A 23435-nucleotide genomic window follows, 5' to 3' on the forward strand; every position below is an offset into this window, starting at 1 on the left:
CGCAAAACAACTTTGGAATGCAAGATTGTTAGTCATTTACTTTAGATTTGAATTTTAATTTGTTAATGTTACTGCTTGTCAAATGAAAGTAGCAAGCTTCGTACAACTTCAAATTCCTTGTAACTTTGTAAGTTATAAGTTATAACAAATGTCTGGGGTTTTGAGTGGGTATTGTGGTGGGTGGGTGTTGCCGTGTTGGTATATGGAGTTATTGGGTGGGTTAAGTGGTGGATATGTGGAATTGTGGGTAAAAGCCAATAGCCTCAAAGAGCAAATATACTAGTAAATCAATAAAAATAACTTCGAATTTGTAAAAATAGTTTAGTAAATAATTAAAATTTAGTAAAATTAATATCAATTCAACAAAATAAGGTGAAAGAAAAAGGGACCTTATAAGTAGATTTGGTAATGAAGTACTTCGTATTATTTACTCATCCAAAGATGTTCATTAGTTATTGACTTTAGTTTTACAATTACACTTATATCTTAAATCCAACCACAAAATTCAAACATGTGTTACAGTTAAAATTAAAATATAGTCAGCACCTTTTGATGTTTTATTTAAAGAATTGTGATTGCACTTATAGATACAAATACTGAAATACGGTTAAAACTTAACCACGGTCAGCCTCTTAACTTTCAACCTAACCTAAATAAAAAACTAACTATGTATCATCAAACGCAATGATTGGGTATTGTTTTTTATTTTCATTTTTAATACTATTGACAACAGATGTAGATAAAACCTAACCACAGTTAGCCTCTTAACTTTCAACCTAAGCTAACCTAATTCAAAAACTAACTATGCATTTTTCATTCTGTTGAAACTACTTCCACTCTTCTTCAAATCCTTATCTATTTTTCATTCCAACACAACATTATCGTAGATCTCAATTTTCCGTGTAAAAATGAAAGACCTCCATTAACATAACCCATTTACCAATACAAACTTATGAGAGAGTGAGGGATAGCTCAAGTGGTTAGAACTTCCATTCCGCTTCCTGAAAATCTTGGGATCGATTCTCACCCCCACCCTTATAATCGTAAATTCTCCGTCTATTTACGTCACTCCTCACAAGGTCCATGATTCTTGATTCTTCCACCCAAACCCACCCCTAATTGATAAAGTCATGTAACAAACTAGTCACACACTCACACTAGTAATAACTAATACTTCGTAAGAGTATTAGTGTGTGTAACACGACTCCATATATTCATAGTCATGGCTCTAGTAATCCAACCATATACTCGCGCTACTCCTCCTAAACCTTTGATTGAATTTTCTGGAAATGTAAATCATCATCTTCATCATCTAAAGCTTCAACCCAGTATTTCATGGAGTAGTCAACCGAGAGCTTCATGGCAAGAGGTTAGCCGTTAAACACCTTTTCAAATTCAAATTGATTCAACATTTTTACAATTAATTGTACTAGTATATTAAATTAATTAATTAATTTTGCAGGTTGCAGGTGTATTGGTTTTCTCAGCAATTCCTTTTACGGCAGTCAAAGCTTTTGCCAACAGTCCTTTTGCTGTTACTCTCCAGAAACGTCTTTTACAGCAGAAATTATCTGCTGCGGAAGAATCTATTCAGCGCAATAGGCTTGCTCAATTGGCGCGCAATCGCAGGTTTTATGCTTCTCTTTCTTATACTTGGCGCCAAATTTGTTTATTGATTTAGCGCGAATATTGTCGATTGATTTAGCTCCAATTTTGTTGATTGATTGTGCAATTTAGGGTTTAGATATCATTTAATTTGGTATTCTACTTATTTATTAGGGTTTATGCTTGTAAAATTTAATGTTGTACTAGTTTGATAGAAACGGCATTAAACTTCATGCTTGATTTGTGAAATTAATTTCCTTTTAAATTGTTGAAGTAAAGTTTTGTAATATATGCAGTCGTTGGTATGGAGGAGAACGACCGCGATGGCTTGGTCCAATACCTTTTGAATATCCGTCGTATCTAACAGGACAACTTCCTGGAGATTATGGTTTTGATCTTGCTGGTCTTGGGAAGGATCCTGATTCTTTGCTAAGATATTACAAGTATTGTTCTTTGCTTATTTTCTTATTGAAATTACCTGTTTGTTTTATCTTACTATATATATTCTAGTTGGTAATATTGGTATGCAATGCTTGCCTATCTGTCGGACTGTCGGTGTGTTATTTTATATTAATATACAAGTGATCCATATGTCTGTTTTTATTGTTAGGTATTGGTAGAGAAATAATGAATGTGTAGATCTTAAGTTGTATACGCGTCATCACTCATTTGTTTGTATCAAGTCATCAACTAAGACTAAGTTTACGTACTTTGTGCATCTATGTATATGATTGTGTTTCTACCCTATCAGACTTAGTTTTGGTGTTATTGACACAAAGTCATAATGGTAACACAAATTATATGTAACATCATAGACTTGTTTAGTCATTACCTTTGTGCTAAGATTACGACCACATCCCCTCTAAGATAGGGAGACAAACAACATAATCTTTCTCTGATCATCTCTAATCATTTAAGCCACCTCCAATAGTCATTGTATGCCATTGATCACTTGACCAGCTTAGCCTAACCATCTCTAATCATGTCTGTTGTTGTCATGTGCAGCTTTGAGATACTCCATGCTCGCTGGGCTATGCTTGGGGCTCTTGGTGCTCTGATTCCAGAAATACTGGATCTTAGTGGAGCTTCTCACTTTGCTGAACCTGTCTGGTGGAGAGTTGGTTACTCAAAACTTATGGCAAGTCTCTTGATCCACAAGCATCACTTAAATTTCATTTTGAGTATTTTATTTATCTAAAGAGAAACCAAGGAATCATTAAATGGATTTTTCCTTAAAATATAGAGCAGTGCGCATAATATACTACATACTCCTTTCTGCCAAGAGGCGCAAGACTAAAATATATTTCAAATTTGAGCAAAATAACAAACTGTAATGTGTGGAATTATCATGTCCTGCTAGTCTGCTATGCCCTTTTTTGTTTCACAGTTGAGAACTGAAAGGAAAATTATAGCCTCAAAGATGATACAAAGACTGTCAATATATAATGTTGTGTGATTCAACAGTTTAGTGTATTAAAATTAGTGAATGCCTTCATAGTTTAAAATAAGGCGAATTAAGTATCTTCCCTTTTCGATGTTCGTCTTGAAAGCACAAAATTAAGGTGACAATTTTTTATTCTACCGAAGAAAGCACCCCCTTTCCCGTGGGGAGGTTGGAAACAAAATTGCCTAAAATATCTTTTTTGACATGATCAATTTAGGACCTTATTATGCAATATGTTATTTTAGTCTAGGATGCATAGACTCGGGTACGGGTCCAAGTGTCAGACTCGAAAATTTCTAAAATAAAGGATCCGGGGACATGTTTTAAAAGAGTCTAAATTTAGGATATGGAGTCGGGGACACGGTGTTTGACTATATATATATATATATATATATATTTGACAAAATATATACTTCCTCTGTTCTTTTATTTACTTGACCTGCTTTGACTTTTATATATTCACCATCCTTCCTTTGACCATCTTTTGTGAATTACATGTAAGTAAAAACATATTCATGTGAGATCTTGTTAAATACATTTCAATAAATACTATAATAATATATAATTTCTATAATTTTTACTTATGAGGAATTAAAGTTATTGGTCGTTAAAGTTTTGAATTGGCAAGCGTGATAAAAGAACAGGTCAAGTAAAAAAAAAAACGGAGGAAGTATATTTTAACCAAGGCATTAACATACATTTTTGATATTAAAAATCAGAATAATGGAAATTTCAACTATATTACTGATTGAAAATCTTAATACATAAATTCGCAATTCTACTTTTCCGAACAAACAAGAAGGGAAAAAAAAAACAGAAATAGAACATCATAGTCTAAAGAAACTTGAACTTGTCCAAACAAACTAGGAAAAAAAAAAAATAGAATCATAGCCTTAAGCTCTAGAATACTTTAACTTGATTGCACAGCATCAAAAAATCCACTTATTCATCATCACTATAATATTTCGGAACTAATGAATGAGCCATTCAGCGAAGGGGAGTATTACTTTTATTCCACCTTGAATAACATCAAAAAAGAGGATTTTTCTGTGATTGTATCTAAGCCTTCATGCTCATAAATTTTCTCTCTAACCTCTTCGATCATGGTATCCCACATGTCATATATTAGATGCAAACATGGAGTATAAGATTAGCTTTCCTCAACATATTATTAATGGGGGCTGTAAAACTCAGAAAATATTCAATCCTACCATCTATCCGGAATCACACATTCCTTAACCTAATCAGCCAAGCTTTCTAATTGTGTCTTCCTAAATGTTTTCCATTCAACATCTAAAACCATTTTTTCAAGAGCATTTTTTGTTTCAAGCAAACGTTCTGCCATGATAACATGTGAGGCAAAACGTGTTTCTGCTACTTTAAGAAGTGCAAGCTTTGAATATTTTTTGAAAAAATGAAAAATAAAAAGGGCCTTCTGATGATTCAAAACAAATATAACAATGGCATCATAATCTGACAGTAAGGAAGTGATCCACTTACAGTCGTCATACTTGCTTGAATTGGCAGTGGGCTTGCATATGCTTTTGAGTGCTAAGTTCATACTATGCACAACTCAAGGCGTCCAAAAAATGTGAGGATATTTTGCTTCAATTTTTTCACCTGCTGCTTTGAAGTTCCCAGCATTATCAGTGATAATTTGCACCACATTATGAGCACCTTCCTTGTCAATAACCTTCTGAAAAAAGACTAGCAACATAATCTGCATCTTTTATGTTACCACTTGTGTTAAAAGCTTTGAGAAACATTGATCCTCCACCTGACACTGCCATGACATTGATGAGAGGCCTCTTTTGCCGATCGGTCCGATCAGTCCACCCATCCGAGCATAGTGATACTCCCTTCTTCAGTATCAACATGTGTTACCTCTTGCTCCAGTAAAGAGAGCCTCAGCCTATTGTATCATTGTATGGTCGAGGTTGGCAACCAGCACACTTACTGTTTGCCAATTTTAGACAAAATTGGCGAAAGTAAGGATTCCTGACTAGTGAAAATGGAAGTAAGGAAGCATAAATCATCCGAGCATATTCCTTATCTAACTCATCTCTGTCAGCAACGTCAACGTTAAAACAGAATTCCACAGTTCCTTTTTTCTTTTTCGGCTTGATTAAATCAGTATCCGGAGGGAGGGTCACATAATCCAATTTCCTCTTTAATTCATACGCTTCTTTGTTCTTCAAATTCTCTGCCTTTTCATGCTCTTGCTGCAATTGTGCCTTAACTTGATCGGACATACTCTTACATCCTTCGACACCTTGACCCGATAAACATAAGAGATGGGCTTTCACTTTTGAGTATGAATCAGTCACTAATTTGAGGCAATAGTTGCAGGTCCATTTCCTATTACCACCACTAGTTGGGTTTCCGACAACGGTAACATGATTCCATAATGGTTTTTCATCGTATGATGAAAATTGGTTAGGACTAGGCTTTTTTGGTGCTGAATTTCTTTGGGGGTTAGGCGTGGAGGAGTTTGGCGTTGACATTGATACTGATGGATGATGATACAATTGGAGAAAATTTCAGTTGAGGTGCAAGAATTTGGAGATCCATGGCTATCGTTTATATAGTACGAGTACTTGATTGATGGGGAGACTAAAGCTAAAAGAATTGTAATCGACATATTTTGGGAGCAGAGGAAGCTTGAATGTGATTGTTTAGGGAATGAATAATTTTAATGGGAGTAGTATATGAATGATAATAATAGTGCTTTGGGAGGATAAACTTCTCCTACTTGATATACGAGTAGGAGTCGTAGGACATATTTTTTTTATGTATAATTGTATAGTACTCCATATCTAGTATGTAGTACAACTTTTTAAAATTTGATTAAGTTTATGATAAAATGATATGTATATGGCATGATCATAGATTGAATAAGTAATTTTAAATTTGATTAAGTTTATGATAAAATGATATTAGTAGTCTTATATTGCATAATTATAGATTGAGGATCAATGATCTTTACAAAATGATCATAACCTACGTAACATTAAGTTTAATAAAAGTTATGATCTAATGATATTAGTCAACCTTATGCTACCTCCGGCCCAATTTACTCGCAACAAAGGGGTATTATTCGTGAGATATAAAATATTCCTTTGTTGCGAGTAAATTGGACCGGAGGTAGTATGTTATATGGCATGCTCATAGTTTGAATAAGTAATTTTAAATTTGATTTAGTTTATGATAAAATGATATTAGTAGTCTTATATTGCATAATTATATATCGAGGATCAATGATCTTTACAAAATGATCATAAACTACGTAACATTAAGTTTAATATTAGTTATGATCTAATGATATTAGTTAACCTTATATGTTATATGGCATGATCATAGTTTGAATAAGTAATTTTATAATAGTTTATGATAAAATGATATTAGTAGTCTTATATTGCATTATTATAGATCGAGGATCAATGTTCTTTACAAAATGATCATAACTTATGTAACTTTAAGTTTAATCAAAGTTATGATCTAATGATATTAGTTAGCTTAGCTTATTTTATGATGAATTATAATGATCATAGCCTATGTAACAGTTTATATAAGGGTTTAGGGTTGGGGTTTAGGATTTAGGGTGATTAGGATTATTTAAGTTTACAAAAGTTATCATAATCTATGTTGGAGTAAATATTATACAATTAATCATAATAATTTGAGTGTTATATTAATTAAAAATAAAAAAAAACTACAAAGAAATTTATAATTTATTTATAGCACAAAAATATAAATGCCACATAAATTATTATTATTATTTTTTGTTTATTTTACAACGAACGTACACTTGAATGAGTAAAAATAAGAAGGATTTATTAAAAATTGATTTTAGCCTACATGCATAACAATATAACATTGAACGTACATTTGAGTGATATCGAAGGATTTTTATTTTTTTTGTTTTTGGTTTTATTTTTAATAATCCTTTAGAATTTTATAATAGTTAAAAATAGTTCTTGAAGGTCGCAAAGAATTATTCCCTAAAAAAAAAGGGTCGCAAAGAATTAACATTATTTTCAAAAGAAGATAATATAATATAATATAATGTTGTTTCTTTTAATCATTTTAATGTATATATAACATTTTTTTTAGCAAATAATATATATATATATATATATATATATATATATATATATATTTTTTTTTTTTTCTAACAAATGTAATATGTTTTTTTTTAGGAAAAGAAATTTAATATGTATTTAAATCACTCTTAATCATTTTAATTTATTTATTATTTTATCGGATTTAAATTAACTGTTGACCTATCAATATTTCAAAAGATTTTTTTTTTTATTATTTTTTATTTTTTAAAATTTTTTATATATAATAATTATATTTTCTGATGCTCATTGTTACAAATTTATAGGCCCCCCCCCCCCCCCCATTTTGCAACATAGAAAGTATATTTATCATTAACATCCCTCTAATTTAAAGGTTTTCTCCCCTAATTTTGTCCGCAAAATAGCAATGTGTGTATTTTTTTTGAAATTAACATACTATGATTATTCAAATTTACGTAGTGGAAAAGATTTTGAAATGTTAAGATTTCTTTAGAAAAAAAAATTGTCATTTATTCAATGATTTTTAATTTATGTCATACATAATTTGTATCTAATATTATGTGTATTACAAGATTTTGTAATGATATGATTTCTCTAGTATAAAAAGTTGTTATCATTTCTATTTTTTTTTATAATACACTATGATTTCTAATTTATGTAGTACTCCCTCTGTCCTCGATTGATAGTCACTTTTGAAGAAAAATCACGGGAATTAAGGAGAATTAAAGAAAGTACATTGAAAAAGTAAATTTACATTGGGCATGCAAAAAAGTAGAGAGAGAAAGTAATTAAAGTACATGTGAAAGTTAAATTTACATAGGAAAGTTAAATTTGCACAAATATTTTTGCAAATGTTACAAAATTTTGATAAAAAAATACCCCCTCCGTCCTCTATTGGTGGTCACTTTTGCCATTTTTGGTGACTCAAAATGTTAGTCACATTTGTTTTTTTCAAGTACCATTAATATTATTTTTTTACTAAAATTCTCTAACATTTGAAAAAATATTTGTGCAAATTTAACTTTCCCATGTATATTTTACTTTCCCATGTACTTTAATTACTTTCTCTCTCTACTTTTTTGCATACCCAATGTAAATTTACTTTTTCAATGTACTTTCTTTATTTTTCCTTAATTCCCGTGATTTTTTAGCAAAAGTGACCATCAATAGGGGACGGATGGAGTAATATTAATGGTACTTGAAAAAAGCAAATATGACTAACATTTTGAGTCACAAAAAATCGTAAAAGTGATTATCATTCGGGGACGGAGAGAGTATATATTTTGTATTGTTTTTGTCTAATATTAAATGTGTGGTAAAAGATTTTACAATGTTATGATTTCTCTAGTAAAAAAAAATAAATTCAAATGTTATCATTTCTAAATTTGATTTTTTTATGATTTTTTTTTTTTTTTTTTTTTTTTTTTTTTTTTTTGATGGAAGATACGTTGTATCTAATCTTAATTACTTTGTGTAAGATTGTAAATATTATGATATCTTTTTTCTTAAAAAAATAAAATAATATGATATCAAATTTAGGTACTTTGTATCGAATCTTAACTCTTAAATATGTAGCCAAGAATTAAATATGATGATTTCTAATTTTAATATCCAAGTTTTTTTGTTATTTAAAATGATAAATATATAAATATCTAATCTTAAATAGGTAATACAAATTCCTAGGAAAAAATTACTTTTTTTTTTTTTTTTTTTAGGAAAAAGAAAAAATTACTTTAAACAAATATTCCCTATTAAACTAATAAACAAAATGACTTTTCAACTACACAATTTAAAAAATATGGAGTATCTATAGACTAGCATGTTGAAAAAAAAAGGGAAATATTGGAGAAAAAAAAAGGAAAATATTAATAAAGAATTAAAGATTACAACTCATTAAATACAATTGTCATTATTATTAGATAGAATTGTAGGATTCAAAAAAAAAAAAAAAAAAAAAGAATTGTAGGAAAATGTGTTACTTTATTTTACTATAACACTTGGTAACTAGTAAGGCATCTTGGGTAAAAAAAAAAAAAAAATTATAAATAAATGAAAATAATTAAATGGGCATTTACAGTTTTACACTTTACCAACACTTTATAACTGTCTTGGTCTTGGATCTAAACTTACTGTACACAAAAAAATACAAATAAAAAAAAAGCTAAAATTTGAATCTAACAAAGACGCTTCATCTTCTTCCTTAGTTCCTTCCATGTTTCTCGGCATCTATTGTTTTTGTATGCAGCAAAGGATGACAGCCCTTATGGAGGAATCCAGGTCCGACCCTTGGGAAAACTCCGCCTAAATATGTTTGTTCAAAATTACGCGAGTCCACTTTCTCTCCCAAGAGTCCGACTCGTATTCCGCGTCCGCACCGGGGTCGCGTCGTGTCGACGCCGGTATTGCTGGGTGGTGGGTCAAGTCCGTGCAACGCAGGTTATAGTAAAACGTACCGGTGTTGGACTCTCGACACTCGGTATGACACCCGGGCGCTTAGTTTAAAATCATGAAATTTTTTCACAAAATAGCCGAGTAAGACGCCTGGACACATACCCATGTTGGAGTCCAAGTAACATAGGTAAAGCACAAGAATAAATCTGTTTAGACTTGTGGTTGTTACTTATTTGTAACTATCCTCTTAAGATAGGAAGAAAACCTAAATATGTGGGTTGTTGGTACATGGAAAGCCTCTTGGACTTTGGGTGTTGAGAATTTTGTTGGAGATTAAAGAAACAGAATTGTGTTTTGGGGTGCATTGCTTTTAAGATTCATGCAGTAAGTCCTGGACTACAGTGGCATGTGAAACAGCAATATCCTCTAGTGAACCTTTTTTAATGTAAAAAGAAAAATACTCATTGATGAAGGGTGAGTTTAGCTTCCTATAAACAGCAGTACCATGGCGGGGCATCATTTGGTGTATTGCGGCGATAGGGAATCCAAACTGAGTCCATAGAATGCCTTTGGTGTGGGACTCAAGTAGGAACATATGGGTTTATAATGCTCTGTTAGCCAATGAAGCTACAACTTGGCATGGGTGTTGATGCCCTTGACACATTTCAAGGGGAATGTTGTTGTATGTGAATAGAGAGTGTGGGACTTGTGTCTTATCATTACAGTGTTTCAAGTATGTTGTATGTTGGAGGATGCATGAGATTATTGAGATATTGCTAGGGAGCACTAACAATGGCAACAAATAAGAAGAAAATGATGATTATGTTGATAAGATGAGAATTACGATAAATCAAATGAAAATTCCACTTTCGAGGTGGATTTACTCCGAATATGAGCTTTCGAAAGACTCACTCTCTCCCAATAACAAACCACACAATATTCAACATATCCTCTTTCCTCCTAATGAGACTCACTTATAGTAAATCCCTTCTAACAAACCTCTAACTTATTCCCCAAGTTACTACTAATAGATTATGACTAAGGTACCCTTCCCCTAAATACTGATTACTTGCATTACCTGCCGCCCAAACTTTCACCTTGTCCTAAATGTGGATAATAGTTGACACTTGATTCCTGGCAGTGGCATAAGGCTCCTTATCAGTGAGGTTTTGTTCATCCTTCAATGGTAGAGCTATGAAAAAACTATTCTAGTACCTACCATTTAATGATGTTAAGAGTAGGATGGGAGAGTTGGAGGCATAATATATTGGTTTGTGGCCTAAAGGATGGAGAATATCCTGGTGGAGTGTTTAGTGTTCGAGTTAGAATTTTGTGGGCTAGATGAATGGGTGAGTAGGTTGGGGCTAATAAATGGATAATGAGAAAGGTTGCTTGGTTTGGTCGTAAAAAGAGGGGTTGGATAATGGAAAGTTGTAAATGGGCCTATTGACATTAAGCCTAGTTGTTTTACTTTCTTTATCTTTAAAAGAATTATAAAATGGGTCTATTGTCATAGAGCTCCCAAGTGACTAGGGAGTGCTCTACTCTAGAATGTTCTAACCTCCTCAAATGGAGGGTCCTAGAACCTAGCTTATTCTATACATTTCTGATTTACATGTCTTATGTACAATGTTCTGGATAATTCTACACTACTCTAGTCCATAGAGAATATACAAGATTACCCTAGAAAGTTCTAGAACCTTGTAGCGTAATCTAGACACTCGTGGGGCCTATCTTCGAAAACCGACTTCACAATCATCTTCATTGGGCCTAAAAACAGTGGACCTCAAGTTTGGGCCCATTTAGGCTCCCAAATGGCCCATTATTGTGTTATTGTCTTTGGGGTGTTCACTAGAAAAACAACCCGCTAAATAAAGCTCTATAGGGGGAAGGTACTAACTAGCACCCATAGGCATCTCCCTTAGCCCAAGCTATTGCCTAGCGCCCATACGACCACAATGACGCTTCTAAGGGTGTGGGGACTTGAGTCGTGACATGCTCCCCCACCCAAGTATTGACGACCTCGTCAAGGCCATCCATCGAACTCTGCGATCTTGCTTATGAATTCCCATAGGGCCACCTCTCATTCCCATGATGCCTCGCTATCTAGGAGGCCTTTCCATCGGACAAGATACTCGTTATGGCTTTGTACGCCCCTTCTTCTAATGACCCTTTTTGCCTCAATCATCTCGATGTTCCGATCGTACGACGCCACTACTACTGTTGGTCGTTGGCCCCCGTTGAGACTCACCCTTTGAAGGATCTTCTTAGTCAACATGATAGGGCTTCAACAAGCTTACATGGAACACTAGATGGATCTTAAGCTTAGGTGGTAGCTCAAGCTTGTAAGAAACTTTCTTGACCTTCTTTATGACGAGGTAAGGACCCTCGTACTTTTGCACAAGGCCTTTGTGCACCTTGCGGAAGATTGTACTGTTAGGGCAACAACTTCACCATGACAAGGTCACCCATTGGAGTTTCAAGTTGGTGACTTGTCATGGTGAAGCTGTTGCTGCAAGAGTTGTAAGTCTTCCGCAAGGTGCACAAAGGCCTTGTGTAGAAGTACGAGGGTCCTTTCCCAGTCTTTGACAAGGTCAGGAAAGTTTCTTATAAGCTTGAGTTGCCGCCTAAGCTATGATCTATCTAGTGTTCCATGCAAGCTTGTTGAAGCCCTATCATAGTGACTAAGAAGATCCTTGAAGGGACGAGTGTAACACCCCAAAATCTCTCTCTACGTAAATACAATATTTATTCGTATACAATTACTATAGAGATAGACTTGGGCATATTACCGCCACGTGAAAACGTAAGGCTTATTTAATTACTCAAATTGGCAGCGGAAAATAACTATTTTTTTACTAATAAAAAGAACAACTACAATAGCTGTTTCAAAATACTCCAATAAAAACTTGTCAGTCATAAATAAAATTAACTCTTAAATAGGTTATCTCAATCCTGACTCTAGCATGCGCGCGAACAAGTTCACACCTTAAATCAAGACTGCTTATCAATAATGGTAAATAGAGCTAACCAAAAACAAAAAGGAAAATGGGTTAGCAAAAGTGCTAAGTACATATAAGTGCAAGACATGTTAATGCTTTTATTAGGCAAACATGCTTTCGAATAATTACACCTATTTAATCCTATCAAATGTCACTTTCCAATATTAGACTTTCCAAATTTAAATCTTCCAAAGTAGTAATGTCCATCACTATAAACTTCCTAAACCAATGATTTCCAATTTATAAACTTTCCGATTTTAAGATATACTTCCAAAACCAATTTTCCTCACCTAAGTGTGTACACCCCAAGCAAGTTAAGCAAGTTAAATTATACTCGAGGAAAGGCCAGATCATAATGCTCATGGTCTTACTTAATTAATCCTGGGTAGAGGGACAATTAAAATATTAAATACTCATGCTCATAATGAGCTCCAAATTTTAAATGAATTCAATCAAGTGATTTATAAATTAAATAGCTTTTATTAAATTAATGAACACTTTTAAAGATCAAACCTTTAAATCGTAAAATTATATTTTAACTCATCATGAAAATCATTAACTTAAACCTTTCATACGCAATATTTATTCAAACAATCATTAAAATAAACATTTACCAAAACACGCATTCAAAATTGTATCAGAACCTAGCCACCTATATGTACCTTGATCACGAGAACAATTAAGGTACGACCACTAAACTTGACCACGATCAAGGGAATCCTCCTACACAAATAAATAACCTTAATTAATATAAGGTTAACAAAATAACACAAACCATAAACACCTTTATTAAACCTTGTTTATTTTTAAACAACAAATTATGTTAGTATGTGCTATTATTATCAAAGTTAAAATGTTAATATCAATAGTACTATTCTTGGCTAAAAGGAGGGTGAAGGAAAGAACGTGCCACTGCACCTTCTTGGCAGCCTCGGCGGCAGGGATGGTGGCAGTAGTGGGGACAGTGGTGGTTGATCGGTGGGTTGCAGCTTGGTTGCGATGGTTATTTAAGCTAGAAGGAGGAAGAAGATACATGAGCTTAGAGAGTGCAGAAAGAAGATACATGAGTTTTTTTTTTTTTTTTTTGGGTGAATGAGTGTGTAGAATTAAGGGTCTATTTAAAGGTGATTAAGGGGTAGTTAGATAGAGTTCAAGGAGTAATGAGATTAGTATATGAACATGATAAATTTAAATTTGTTAAATGAATTTGAGTAAAATTTGGTCTAGATTAATTCATATGGGAAAATCTAATGAAAAAGGATTAGAAGTGAGAATAAGATAGGTGTTAATTTGGTTACGGAAGTAATAGAGAAAGTAAGATAAACTAGGAGGTTTTATACTTAAGGTTAAAGAAAATAAACCATGAGATAGATACGCCCTCTTCGACTAACTCACGACCAACAATTTTTTTTTTTATTTATTTTTAATAAAAACGAAAATCATAAATAAATAAATAACATAAATGAATTTGATAATTAAATCAAGTTATTATACAAATATATAAATATTTTAGATGATATCAAAATTAAAATAACTTTATCATAATGTACATTAGGTATTTTTTGTAAAACTCTTGAAATTGCCAAATATTCAATCAATCAATTAAGCCTTAATTCCATAAGTGGGGTCGGCTAACATGAACCAAATTTGATTATTCCGTGTAGTCATCGACATAAATCTTCCCCCTCCATCCCTTACGATTCAATGCTTCATCCTCATGCAAATTCATATGCTTCATATCCTTCTTAACTCCTTCCAACCAAGTCATTTTCGGTCTCCCTCTCCCTCGTTTGACCCCTCCATAATCCCACTCTTCCACTCTTCGAACCGGTGCACCCTCCAGTCTCCGTCTTACATGCCCAAACCAACGTAAGCGATTTTCCCTTAGTTTATCCGTAATGCCTGTCACACCTACTTTCTTACGAATAACCTCATTTCTAATTCTATGTCTTAGAGTGTTCCCACACATCCACCTTTACATGCGTATTTTCGTAACTTCTATCTTTTTAATGTGCTCCTTCTTAGAAGCCTAACATTTTGTTTTGTACCATAAAGTAATACGAGTCTTATGGCAGTCCTGTAGAATACTGTAAGGGAATGCTTCAGTCACATAACACTCATGTGGCTGCTCTCCATTTAAGCCACCCCGACTTAATCCTATGTTCCATGTCTTGATCAATGTCACCATTCTTCTGGATGATCGACCCAAGATACTTAAAACATTCTCTCATGGTCAAATCCTTTCCATCCAAACTCACCACTTCATTGCTTGCCCCACTCGGAATACGAAAGCGACATACTAGATATTTTGTCTTACTCTGACTTAGCTTAAACCCTCTAGATTCCAACCTTTGCCTCCATTGCTCCAACATTGCCCACCAAAGTACCTCTCTTGGCACCTTGTCATATGCCTTCTCTAAATCAATAAACACCATATGAAGATCCTTCTTCTTTACCCAATAAAACTCCATTTGTCTTATCAAATGGATTGCTTTCATAGTAGATCTCCTAGACATAAAACCAAATTGGTTATTTGAAATGTTGGTGCATGCCTTCAACCTATGTTCAATCACTCTTTCCCACAACTTCATAGTGTGGCTCATAAGCTTGATCCCTCGATGGTTAAAACAATCTTGATCATCTCCTTTGTTTTTATAAACCAGGGCTGCTCTTCCTCCAACTTGCAGGATCCTAGTAGCCCTCCATATATTGTTAAAAAGATCTGTTAACCAATCAATACCAATCTTACCTAAACACCTCCACACCTCTATCGGTACACCATCAGGGCCAATCGCCTTCTTAGGTTTCATCTTCTTCGGTGCAATCTCCACCTTTGCTCTCGTAATCCTACGCACATACTCCATGTTGATTTCTTCATCACTCACAAAGGTATCTCCTGTCCCAACTCCATAACTTCCATTAAACAATTTATCAAAGTACCCTTTCCACTGATGTCTTCCTCTTGTACTACACCTGGTTCTTATCTTTGACACACTTCACCATACCAATATTCTTCCTCGCCTCTTGTCTTCTCTTTGCCATCTTATAAATGGTCTTTTCTCTCCTTGGAGTTAAGCTTTTCATAAACCTCCTAATAAGCCTTTTCTTTTGCTGCCTTTGCCTTACTATTAGCCTCCTTATATGCTGCAAAGGTTTCGTCACTCCTACATTTTCCCAAGGCTTGATAGCATTCCCTTTTTTGCTTAATTACTGCTTTCACCTCATCATTCCACCACGAAGTATCTCTCTGTATATAAAATTTCTAAAAATTATGAGAAAATTCATTATAAAAATACATAAAACTTAAAATTAAAATTAAAAAATTTATGTATATAATAGAATTAGTAGCCTTGTGGCTAATAGAATCAGAGCTAGAAATCTGGCTTGGCTAAGGCTAAGCTGTTTAGGGGCTTAGTAGCCTCCGTGTATTTTGTTTTTTGGTGATTAATAAAATTTGTCTTTTCTCAAAAAAAAAAATTAAAAAAAAAAAAAAAATTTATTGCGCGACAACCGCGATGAAATCCATTAACAATTGATCAACGCATCAATTCCGTCACCGAATTACTGTGATTGTTTCGATCACGACCGTAACCGCATTTTTGAACCATGACTTGCATTTTGGAGAGCACCTCAAGCGTCCATCCTACCATTGATGCCATGAGGTGATTGCTACTGGTTTGTTGTGAAGATATCTTGGGAACATGTCCAGTTGAATAGTGTGAAGGATAATTAGGTGTTTTGGTAGTGAAATAAGTTGGTGAGGCAATAGGAAATATGGATGTGGGGGTGAAGGAGAGTCTAGAATTGCGGTTGGTGTCATTAAGGGGTGTGGTTATGTTGCTCAAACTTAATTTTTTTTGTTGGATACAAATACTTACGTAGGTGTTAAGACTGTCATATCTATCACTTAGTAGAATTTTGTGGGTATTTGAGGCGTAATGAATTTCGTGGGTATTTGAGGTGTTAAGACTTTGTCGTTTTTATAACTGAGTAGAATTATATGGATACTTGAAGTGAAATGAAATGTACAACAATACAAGCATGTAACATAGGAAAACGTGTCGAGACTTTGTCATTTTTATCACGGAGTAGAATTATATGGGTACTTGAGGTGAAATTAGTTGGACAACATAACAAGCGAGTAACATAGGGTGCATGTGTCGTGATGGAGAAGGGAGGATTTTTTGGTGAGGAAGAATGAAGTTGCTTGGCCTAAGCATTTGACAAGAGATTGCAGGGAAGTAATGGGGGTAGAGTTCTGGTTCATGCTTTGTAAACTTGTTATACTGCTGAACCACCAACATTCAAAACTATTTCTTTTTCTAAATATCATAGTCTTTATAGACTTAAAACTGGCAATACATAAGGGGTACTAAAGAGATTGATCCCGACCCAATTCATCATCTTCTCTAAGCAAGGACGATAACCCCCCCCCCCCCCCAAACCCAAGTGAATGTTGAAAGTCTTGAAACCATCCATGTCAATGCCCCTGCTGGCCTGTACAAAATATGGTTTTTACTTGTGTACTGTAAACTTTGAATTGTTACTCGCTCATTTATAAGATAGTTCACATTTCCAACTTTTTGCCTTTGTTAATGCACTAAATTGTCCTTTTGGCTGCTGCTGCTGAATAAATTTGTGAAATTCTTCAGGGAGAGACACTTGACTATCTTGGCATTCCAGGACTCCACTTAGCAGGCAGTCAAGGAGTAATTGTAATAGCGATATGCCAAGTCCTTCTTATGGTAACTTTTTCTCAGTATGCCTTGGGTTTCTTCATTCCTTATAACCAGTCTTTCAATTACTTTATTGATGTTGAATCTTCTCTTCTATGTATTTTGAGGAGAATTAAGGTATCTATGTTGCTGTACTTTGGTTAATTACTGTCTCCCCATCCTTAAATGCTGTATTTAAACATGGTTCTCAAGAGGATTATGCACACCTAGACACCTAGTGTGAGAATCCACCCTAGTTTTCCATTATGAATATTTTTTTATATTATGGTTCTTAAGAGGGTGATGCATACCTAATGTTAGAACCCACCCTATCTTTCCATATTGAATACTTTTTCTTTTTGCTTTATAGGACTTGAGTCATGCTTGTTAATTCTTCCTGTGTGCCGGCCTTTGGGTGTGGCTGAACTCATGTTGATTCCATTATGACATTTCTGCAGTTTAAGTTTTACCTAGGATTATAAAATATCTTGTAATTAATCCTTTGTGGGGGATAATGATGCATAATTGAAATCAAAGCTTCACATCTGTAGCATTCTAGTTGTAGCTGTTGTAATTAATCCTGCATTGATTTCATGGTTGCCTCCACCTCTTAAGGAGTTAAGGATATGGTCTCCATAGCTCATTTGAGCTTGGATAAGCAAGTCTCAGTTAGTGTAATTCTAACCATAAAATATAATATATGAAAATGCTTAAATTATTATTAACAGTTTGATACCAAAATTATATTTGAAATGGGGGAAGTTCCCAAGATATCTTGGAGTCGGGAATTACCTCTCATTGAATTCTGATAGTAGCCCCAGTTTTTCTTGTTTGGATTATATTTAACAAATAGACTATTGTTACATTAATATGAGTGGAATGGGCCATTGTCACAGAAAACTCCTGTAACCTGTCTATAATTTTTTAGCACAAGTACAGAGGCAAGTTGACTAGAGCTGTTTCTATATCCAATTATTGTAATGTCATCATGTTGGGCATTTTGATTCTTTGTTAAGTTGGCTGTATTTTGTTTATCTAGTAGTAAAAGTTCATCTGCTCTAGTTACTTGATGGTTCACCATTTGCAATATCTCGGTTCTGTATCTCCGCCCCCTCTTTGACTTCCTATTCAATGCCAATTGTTATTGTTCGCTTTTTGTTTGTAATGTATTATTATGGCTGTAACCTTTTCTGTGAAGGTCGGACCAGAGTATGCACGATATTGTGGGATTGAAGCCTTGGAACCCTTGGGAATTTTCTTACCTGGTGATATAAATTATCCAGGAGGAGTACTTTTCGACCCCTTAAATCTAAGTAAAGATCCTGTTGCTTTTGAGGAGCTTAAAGTGAAAGAGATGAAGAATGGCCGATCGGCAATGGTTGCTTGGTTAGGCTTCTTTATTCAAGCGGCTGTGACTGGTAAAGGACCTATAGAGAACCTTGCTGAGCACATCTCCGATCCATTGCACAATAACCTGATCTCGCTGTATATGTAATGTTTGGCGTCTGTATAGTGTAATTTTTGTATGTACATGTAAATCACATACTTCCTATCTCAAGAAACAAGTGACCAATTGTTTTCTGCTACAGTACAGGCTGCTGAGTAGTTCAACGTATATGTCGAATTTTTGCTTGAATGAGCAAAGAAAGATGATTGTCCTTTTCGCAGAAGCCTGGGTAATATAACCTATTGATTTGGTTTGGCTGAGTAAGACGGGATTTGGAGTCGTGTTAGTGCAAAAGATGCACAAGCTTGCTGATATTTGCCAATTTGGGAAGTTAATTTCCATCACATCTGTTCCTTGAGCTCGTCATGGCTATGGGTGGCATGAAGCACGAGTAAATTGGATGTGTATCAAGGGGCAGAAGAATTAAAATAGCTTGTTCATGAGCAATTCAAAGTGTGAATATATCATCATAGCTTACATTTGAGCTAGCCTCAGCAAGTTGGCATGTACAATTTGTATTGTCAATACATAGAATGACGCATATTGAAGATGATTATTTTAAAAGTATTCAGAATTGCATATAAACTCTGCATATTTTGAAACAAGGATTTGAATTTGAATTGAATATATTGAAGGAAAAAAAAAAAAACATTTCTATACAGCTAATGCATCAAGGACCGTCTTTGGTGCTAAGTACACCAAAGAATCATGTAACCATCTGACCGCCAACCGCGATAATCAGGCTTGTGTTAGAAGGAGTTCTTATTTCTGAAACTTGAGCATGAAGATTATGTGGTGGGCGCGCCATCATATTATCTAAATTGCATGTGTACATAGGAAATGTCAAATAAGATGATGTATAATGGGCATTCTATGATGACAGTTGTTTACTTTTTTTTTTCTCTCTGCTGTACTTTGTGTTTTAAGGGTTTACAATTAACGAGTACGAAATCAAATTAATGTCAAGGGACACGAAAATGCAGAGAAAAGATGCTTCTGCATTCATCAATGACAACGAAAGGTGTTATAGATAGCACATGTATATGTGTATGTGTGTGCCAAATCAAGGACAATTTCATCCAATGCAATCACAGCTATATTTTTCTACTTCCTTATCGCTCTTGTACTTGCTTCTTATTGTTGCTAGCTAATTGTATGGCTAATAACTAATTGTATTTGATTGCTTGCAATTATGACAATTGATCACCTTTTTAAATTTTTCTTCCATGAATTAGGCGATAGGTCTAATAGTTTGGTAACTAACAGGGTCTAAAGTGATCCATTTAAACCATTTGTTCATTACATAAAAGAGTCTCTTTTGTATTTTTATATAGCAAGAAAATAACAACTGGAGGTGGAAGTGGAATAGGTTAGGAGAGAGAAAATATGGAAAAATATTTTTTTTATTGGTGGTTTCATTCCATATACAGTATAGTAACATATCATGTATTGTGGGACAGACGAAAATGAAAATTGTGTCAAGTATCATTGAACAGAAGGAGTACTTCATAATTATTATCATGTTTGAAGAGACTTTAATGCCCTTACTAAAATAAATTAGATCCTATCATATTTTTTAGCAGTCAAACTTAACCTTTCAAAAGTACTCGAGGAATTCTAAGACTCTAACTGAAGGGCATAATCGTCCATTTACTTTTACCACACTTGAAAAAAATAATGCCATAACACATGTTGGTATTTCATTATACTTTAGATAGTATCACCATGATACCAACCACATCATTCAGTGATACCAACGAACATAAAATTGTTTTGTTGGTATCGATATAATTTGTTGTTGGTATCATGTGAAATACCAACGTGTACTGTTAGAGTCATAAATGACTGTAACAGTTAGAGTCCTAGAATTCCTCAAAGTACTCTGTATCAATCTTAATACAGAGTGCTAGTTAGTACTCCCTCTATTATTAATAATTGGAAATTGAAACACTTTGTCTTTTGCATTATTTAATATTTATATATGCTTACTTTGATTAATACATAAAAAAAAATACACATTGTATGTAAAATTATTTTAGATTAGTTTTAAAATATTTTCATTATATTAACCTTTTTATACTTCTTAATAATATACAATTAAAAATATTAATAATCAAATTTTTACATTAGCATGTGTGCCGATCAAAATGTTGCAGCTATTACAAAATAAAGAGAGTGTGACATATATGTATTGGAGATCCTAGAACAAAAATTCTAATAATTTTAAGAGCAATAATTGAACTTCTTTGCCAACAGATTTGTAAATTACATATTGGATTTTCTCATCAATAATTACCCACATATTTGCTTTATACCACTTGAAAGGTTAAAATGAGGAGTCAAATACACCCAAAACAAGAAAACAATGAAAATAAATAAATTAAAGTAAAAGGATAGTATCAACCAAAGTGGAGTATTAATTAAACAGAAATTTTACTTTATTGATGATCCAACTTTGCTTTCACACTTGGCCCTTAATAACAATATTAATGGGGAAAAAGCAAATAAATAATTACTAGATTAGGAGTTCTAGTTAAATGTTTTTTGAATTTGATCCTCATGAGTCACACCTAACATAATACTCCGTATAATTTTTAAATTAATAATGCGCATTATAGCTAGTTACGTCCGGTGAACTCTTTCGATTTGATCTTATGTCACTAGCGTGTTATAGTTGACAGCAGTACTGAGAGAAAACATAAATGTATGCAAACCTAAGAGATTTCTCAAACTTTGTAATTTGACATGTTTATTTTATCAAGCGGCTTATGCACAAATTTGACGATAAATATCTCTAATTTTCAATATTGTAAAAGTATAAAAAGTGAATATTAAAAAAATAATATTAAGATGATTCAAACAAGATTCGACCATATCATAACTATTAATCACAAAAGCGAGTTAAAATGCAGTTTGTGAATATAGTAAAATCAAGTGTGTTAACAAAAATAACGAAGGAAGTATAACTTTATAGCTCTATGAACTCGATGTAAAAACTTGTTTGTGTGACAATTAAATTGAGAGAAAAGAAACTGTACGATGAATATTGAAGAGGTATACTCTTTCTGCCCTTTATATTTTGCCCTATTTAACTTATCACGGTTGACGCGTGTTAAAATGCATATACAATGATATAAGTTCAATAATGCTCCATATGACTATATTATTCTTACAGATTAACGAGAATTTACAGTCAAAATTTTGTAAACCTAACCCAAATATTATCAATAAGGGAAAAAAAAGGAAAAATTGCCTTGAATAATCCCACCTTAGGGTCGTCCTGTCACATGCTGACTTATTTGCCTAAGTCCCCTTGCTCGCGGTCCACTAGTCGACAACACTCGTTAGTCTCCTAGTCAGGACTTCCTTTGTTTTGCTAGGCTAAGTGTGCTACGAATTTGGCTAAGTAAGAGAATTAAGATGCTCACAAGAGATTTCTAAAGTATGCTTTGATTGCTTGAGAGAAAATGTAAGTGTGCTGGCTGAATGTACAAATGAATGAGATGGCCTATTTATAGGCATCCAAGCTATACCCTAAGTATCTAGAGAATTCCTAACCTCCTCAAATGGAGGGTTCTAGACTACCATTCTCTACACTACTTTGTTCCCACCCTCAAAGGAATATAGATACAAGGAGGTTTCTACATCTTTCCCTAGCTAGAATGTCCAAGACCATCCTAGAATATTCTAGAACACTACAACTCTTATGTACATATAAGAAGACCCTAGACACTTCTACTATGTACATGAAGACCCTTAAAAATTCTAAAGACATCCCCTCTAGAATACTCTTCCAAAAGATCACTCTAGATAAGCCCGGAACCTTCTAGAGACTTCTCACGTATTCCGGACTGCCCGCTGCCCAAACACATACTTTGGGACCTCTGTTTGGAAAACCGACACCTCCATGGTCTTCCTTGGCCCAAAATATGGTGGACCCTCAAATTTGAGCCCATTTGGAGCCCATTAGCCCGTCCAAATGGCCTATTATTGTGTTACTGTCAAGTGGGTGTTCACTAGGTTTCTAAGCAAGGTGCTAAATGAAGCTCTATAGGGGGAAGTGCTTAGCTGAGCACCAAGGCAAGCCCCCTAGCCTCGATTGTTGCATTTCTGCCTAGTAACCCTCTTGACGCCCATCCTTGGTGTGGGAGATGACCCGTGACAGTCCGCTAAAAATAATCCCAACTTTGGATTATTTTTAAATAATCCCACCTTTACCCCCGATCTTTTTTAATGGTCCCAACCGGTCACTTAACTTGCATTGCTGCAGCGAGTTACATGACACGTGTCGGCACCCGATTAGTCTAAATAATAAAATAAAATAAAAAAGTTTAAAAAAAACAATTAATTAATATTAAAGTCACCCACCAGCCAAACCACCTCTCCAGCCACCGATCTCGGAGCGCCGACCTCCCCAGCCACCAATCCCGTCACGCCAACCTCCCTAGCCACCAACCCCGACGCGCCGAACTCCTTTATCCCAGTCGTCCCACGAATCCGACCACCCCCATCGCCTATTCCGGCGTCACAACCACCCCCATCCCCCCAATTTCGGCTCTGCCGACATCCCCCGCCCCCTCTAGCCGCGTCGACCTTCCCCTTTCCTGAATTCCAGCCGCGTCGAACTTCCCTACCTCGATTCCGCGAGTCGAACTCTCTTATCCCAAGATTCCGGCCATGCGCAAACTCCTTACCCCGATTCCAGTGGCGTCAAACCCCTTGCCCCGATTCCGCGTTGAACCCAATGTC

At 34.4% G+C, this 23435-nt stretch overlaps 1 protein-coding gene across 1 annotated transcript; it reads left to right on the forward strand.

Annotated features, from left to right (window-relative positions):
* Window positions 1–1173: 1173 nt before the first annotated feature.
* Window positions 1174–18902, forward strand: LOC145614466 (chlorophyll a-b binding protein 7, chloroplastic-like). The gene is made up of 6 exons (XM_081669522.1): window positions 1174–1369; window positions 1463–1629; window positions 1902–2048; window positions 2611–2747; window positions 17181–17269; window positions 18438–18902. The coding sequence occupies exons 1-6, from the start codon at window positions 1223–1225 to the stop codon at window positions 18732–18734; spliced, it is 984 nt and encodes a 327-aa protein (XP_081525648.1). The 5' UTR covers window positions 1174–1222; the 3' UTR covers window positions 18735–18902.
* Window positions 18903–23435: the final 4533 nt, after the last annotated feature.

The sequence above is a fragment of the Chenopodium album genome, chromosome 25 (genome assembly GCF_948465745.1).
Source record: "Chenopodium album chromosome 25, dcCheAlbu1.1, whole genome shotgun sequence".
NCBI classification, from domain to species: Eukaryota; Viridiplantae; Streptophyta; class Magnoliopsida; order Caryophyllales; family Amaranthaceae; genus Chenopodium; species Chenopodium album.